Source organism: Medicago sativa, chromosome 1 (genome assembly GCF_051527215.1).
Source record: "Medicago sativa cultivar Bolivia chromosome 1, Bolivia_mono, whole genome shotgun sequence".
Classification (NCBI taxonomy): domain Eukaryota; kingdom Viridiplantae; phylum Streptophyta; class Magnoliopsida; order Fabales; family Fabaceae; genus Medicago; species Medicago sativa.
The window spans coordinates 56,949,789-56,954,942 of record NC_140749.1 but is presented as its reverse complement, the minus strand read 5'-3'; the positions used below and the strand labels follow the sequence as shown (position 1 = coordinate 56,954,942).

The window sequence follows — 5,154 nt, the reverse complement described above, 5'->3', positions numbered from 1 at the left end:
TCAACTTGCTTGTAATTCCAGTACCATGATTTCAAATAAAGCCTTATGGCATTTCAGATTGGGTCGCTTATCTCATTAGAAAATGAATACGATGTCCCTTTTTTATTCCAATATTAGCATTGATAATAAATCAGTTTGTGATATTTGTCATTATGCAAAACAAAAACATTTACCTTTTACTTATAGTCTTTCCCATGCATCTGTCAATTTTGAACTTCTTCATTTTGACATCTGGGGTCCCTTATCCATTCCTTATGTGCATGGTAATAATTATATTTAAAATTTAATTTATATGTACCAAAAGTGCATAATATTCGGAAAATCATATCATATATAAAATGAAAAAATCCTCGAAGGTTCCATCCCTGAAAATGCTAGGGGGTGTTTGGAAATGGTTGAAGTAGTTGAATAGGAGGATCACTATGACTATAGCTCTTGGTAAATTTACCAAAGATGAAAATGATTTATTTGAAATTCTTTTTTTTTTTTTTGGTGTAATCTAGATATCCTTTTATGCTCACATGGTTGTATTTCCATGCTTGATCTAAATTCAGAACCTCACTGACCTGAAAAGATTCTTTTTTTTTTTTTTTTTACAAAAACAAAATGATATTTGAAAAGATTTTTTTTTTTTTTTGTGGTGGCCGGGGTTTGAACCACGGACCTTGCATATATTATGCATTCTCCTTACCAACTGAGCTAAGCTCACGAGGACAGATTTCTTATCATCTAATCTAAGTGCTCTAGAATATAAACATTTAAATTTATTTTAGTGTTAAGATATATGTAATAATATCATTATCTAAAATATTTATATAATAAATTAAATGGTGAAATATAATTAAACCGATGCATATTGATTTTTTTGTGTGTAATCCTTGGAAATGCATCCGAAAAGACGATCTCTCTTATGAGATTGTCCAAAAAAAGGATAAAGTGTTAATTGTAAGCCAATACAACAACAACCAAGTTTTTTCCCTTTAAATAAGTTGACTACATGAATCAAATCGTAAGCCAATACAAATTAATTAAATTCATATATTGAACATATATTCCTAAAAAAACATATAAATATGAACACTTTGCGAATAAATATCTTTAAAAGATGTTTTAAAACATATATATCATACTATAATTTATGGACAACTTTTTGACTGATGTGTAACCAAACATAAAATACTATTTTATCCTTTTTTTTAAGCAACTATTTTATCCTTTGTTATGTTCATTTTCTTGACTTCTATTATTTTTCGAGTAAACCATCAAATTGATCCATATCTTTGTATGTGATTCTCAAATTAGACTTTATCTTTTTCAAAAGTTTCTCAATTAGGTCCTTGTCTTTGTGTTTTGTCACATGACGAAGGACTAAATTGAGAAACTTTTGACAAAGATAAAGACTAGTTTGAAATATTAATAAAATCAGGGACTGATTTGAGAGGTCTTTCCACAAAATCTTGCACATCCTTTTGTGTATTTCTTCAGCTACGAAAACTGTTTCTTCGATTGCTTTTATTTTTTCGCCTCCTTTTTTCCCTCATATTCTGCATTCTTTTGAGTCTATATTTGGCTGTGAAATTCATGTCTTTTTTTCTTCACGCTTTCAATACATTTCCATCCTCTTTTTTCTTCTTTACATTATTCTACCCATACGAAAAGGTAAAAGGTTGGATCACAATTCTAATGCTCCTATATGATGCAATCTAATTGGATTTTTTGTTTTATTCCTTTAAATTAACCGTGTAAGAGAAGTAGATTTTGTACTTATTATTCAATTAACTTTTATAGTATTTTCCTTATATTTACTTTTTTAATTGTTTTTCCATATTTATTATATTGTAGTAAATATGACGTTGCACAAAATTTTCATCATCTTCTTTGTTTGGAGGATGTATATCCACATTTTGCCCATGCATGTGTTGTAGTATTTGTTTCTTCTTGAATTTAATTTTGCCGAATGATTATGAGAGAAAATTTCTAAATGTTTGTAGCTTAAGCACTAACACTCTATGAGCTAAACACACCAAATGAATTTCAAACACTTTCTTAACAACTAAATCCAACATGCCAACAAACCAACGGAGATATATATGCTAGAAGTTTAAAAAAACATTTTCATACCCTAAACCATCATAATACTCCCCCCCTCTCCCATCAGCCCACACCCATCTATCTACATTGAATCTTCAAACTCAATTTATTAAATTAAACACATTAACTTCTAGTTTAATATTATTTTTTGCAACTTCCACTTTTATTATAATCTAACTTTACAAATATTAGTGAGTCAAACAAATCATTCAAAATACAAGTAAAATGTCTATGGTTATTAAATATAAAAAAAGATAAAACTAATTATATATATTTATGCACTTAATATCATAGTATATATATTCTTAACGTAATTATATTCTTCAATTTCTTATATATTTACTATTGAGATTATTTTGGCAAATATTAGTAATTAGTTTTTTGACAAGAAATATTAGTAATTAGTTGTTAAATTAATATCTACTCCTTCAAACTTCTTAATTCTTTACTCAAAAGTGCAAGATCAATTGTAAATAATCGTTAATATCACTTTTATAAAAATTCCCCCTTATCCATTTTTTTTTATAAACAATTTTTATTTTTATAAACAAATCTCTTACATATATCCAAAGTAAAACTACAAGCATGTCATTCTCCTCATTTCTGATAATAACCAGAAAAAATATCACATAGGAATAAATTTTTTCTTTTCATTTGTATTTGAAAAATGGAGACACCACCCTTAGGAGTTTCTATAGATCATTAACATGAGGAAAAAACTCCATTTGATATGATCCAATCTCATGACTCATTGTGCCAGAGCCACTTGCCATTCCATCTTCACCAGTCAACATCATTGTCACATTGCCACCAAGTTCTTCCACTGAAGTAACCAAACCTTCAAAGTTAACACCACACTCAGAAATTTCATATCGAACATCACTAAGACCAGGGTTGGTATAGGTATTGTCGAAATTTGTCTGATACTCAATGTTCATTATGTTGGTGGAATTTTTTGGCACCTTCTGAACATCCTTAGAATTAGTGATTTCGTTGATGTATTTATGAAGTAGTGTTCCTTTCGAACTATTTCGCCGGTTCGGCTTCTTTGTAGCATTCAGGCTGCGCTTAGCGGAGTTCCAACGGTTCTTGACGGAGTTCTCAGTACGTCCAGGAAGTCTCTTTGCAATTTCAGCAAACTTGTTCCCAACTATCTTGTGAGCTTCGATCAATATTCTATCTTCCTCTTCACTCCATGACTCTTTCTACATTAATACCAAACAATATATGTCTAGATTAGATATATGATTAATTATAATGAGAAAGATTTCAATTTCACTAATCTGGTAATGAGTGAATCTAATTAGCTATCTAGACATATCATCTATTTGTTTTTGCAAATGAGGGAGATCATGAACATTAGTCCTTTTTTTTTATCTAAAATAGAAAACATTGTCTTACGAGAGACAAATTAAAATAACATATATGATAATATGAAAGGAGAAGCGTAAAAACGGGACACATAATTCATACAATATCCATTTGTTCAAAATTAACCAAAATAAGAAATCGGTAAGGAAGCATTTTATAAACAAAACTTATCCAAATATTTTTTCAAAAAAAAAAAAATCACTGAAGATACTTATGGATAAAGCATGGATACATATGGATATTGTTTCTTTTGTTCTCCAGTGATAAATGGCATATCTATCATTTGTATTTTTTAAAAAGGTGTAAAAAATGTGTTTTATAAAATAAATTATCTCTTAGTAAGAGAAACAACAAAATCGATACTTAAAACACTCTTAGTTTACATTTTTTTTTACTTAGAACACTTTTTTTTTTATAAATGGATATAAAAACTAAGTTTTATACATTCAGAAATATGATAGTTCATTATTATGATACATGTTCTTAAATGGATACTTAGAACACTCTTAGTTTACAAAAAAATTACTTAGAAAACTTATTCATAAATATAGACAACTAAACTAATGAACTAATGTTGACGTATCACAAAAATTTCAAGAATTCCGCACGTCGTTATAAATTTATATACATGTAATAATTTAACACATTAAATTGATATGCATTCTTAATTTTTTGATTTATTTGATGCATCTATGTTTACATGAAAATATTTACATGAAAAAGCATAGAAGACAAGAGCATTAAAATGTATGTGTAAGAGATAAAAGCCTAAAAGGATTGAAGAAAAAGACACCTTAATGTCCGGTCGAAGATGGTTATGCCATCTCTCCCTGCACTGTTTTCCGCTTCTGCCATTCATAAACTTAGCAATCTGAGACCAGTTATTAAACCCAGAATAGTCCAACAATTTGACAAGAATCCTACAAGAATATAAAAAATTATTAATTGTTCATCATATGTTAACAATCATTAACAAATAAAAATAACATAGTCGAGATAAGATGAATCAAATTGACATATAAAACCATCAAATTGAACCAATAGAGTATATAACAAATCCACCCTAAGAACCTGAAAACATTTTATAGTAATGAATGTACAAATTTTATATGATTTAATATACCCATCCTCATCACGAGTCCATTGGCCTTTTCTTATATTGGATTCTTTTTGTTGAATTTCTTTGTCTTTGTGAACCTTCTTTTGTTGCTTCTGGTCAATGAGAATGTTTCCTTGATCATGGTCTTCTGGTTGGTTTCCATAAACTAGTGATGGTGGTAGAGAGGAAATTACTCGAGATTGTGAAGTTTCACCATATTGAAGGAGGTCATGCATGGCTTCCATTTCGTTATAGTTTGGTGTAAAGGTCATTGGATTTTGATCGATGAAAAATTCTCTCTGGGTTCCATTGGTGTTTGCAGTCGTGTGCGAAAGGGTTTGGTTCATTGAAAATGGTTTGATGGAGGAAGGAACTACCATAGAAGTGTGATGGTTCACCCCATTAAGAGGATGTTCGTTATATTGATTGGATTTATGGTACAAAAAACCAGTGTAATTAGATGGTGCAGGTGTAAGAGTAGAACTTGGTTGCAAGAGAACCAGTGCGGGGATCTCTGGTTTTTCTAGAGGAATTTTAGGAAAATTTTCAAATAGATAAGGAATTCTTTCTGGAAAACTTGGATCTAATTCCAT

The 5,154-nt window shown here is 29.5% G+C and overlaps 1 protein-coding gene across 1 annotated transcript; it reads right to left on the bottom strand.

The window, feature by feature from the left end:
- Positions 1–2,739: 2,739 nt before the first annotated feature.
- On the bottom strand, positions 2,740–5,154 carry LOC146955652 (uncharacterized). The gene is made up of 3 exons (XM_085712487.1): positions 4,586–5,154; positions 4,256–4,382; positions 2,740–3,296 (listed from the first exon to the last, which is right to left on the bottom strand). The coding sequence occupies exons 1-3, from the start codon at positions 5,152–5,154 to the stop codon at positions 2,784–2,786; spliced, it is 1,209 nt and encodes a 402-aa protein (XP_085568613.1). The 3' UTR covers positions 2,740–2,783.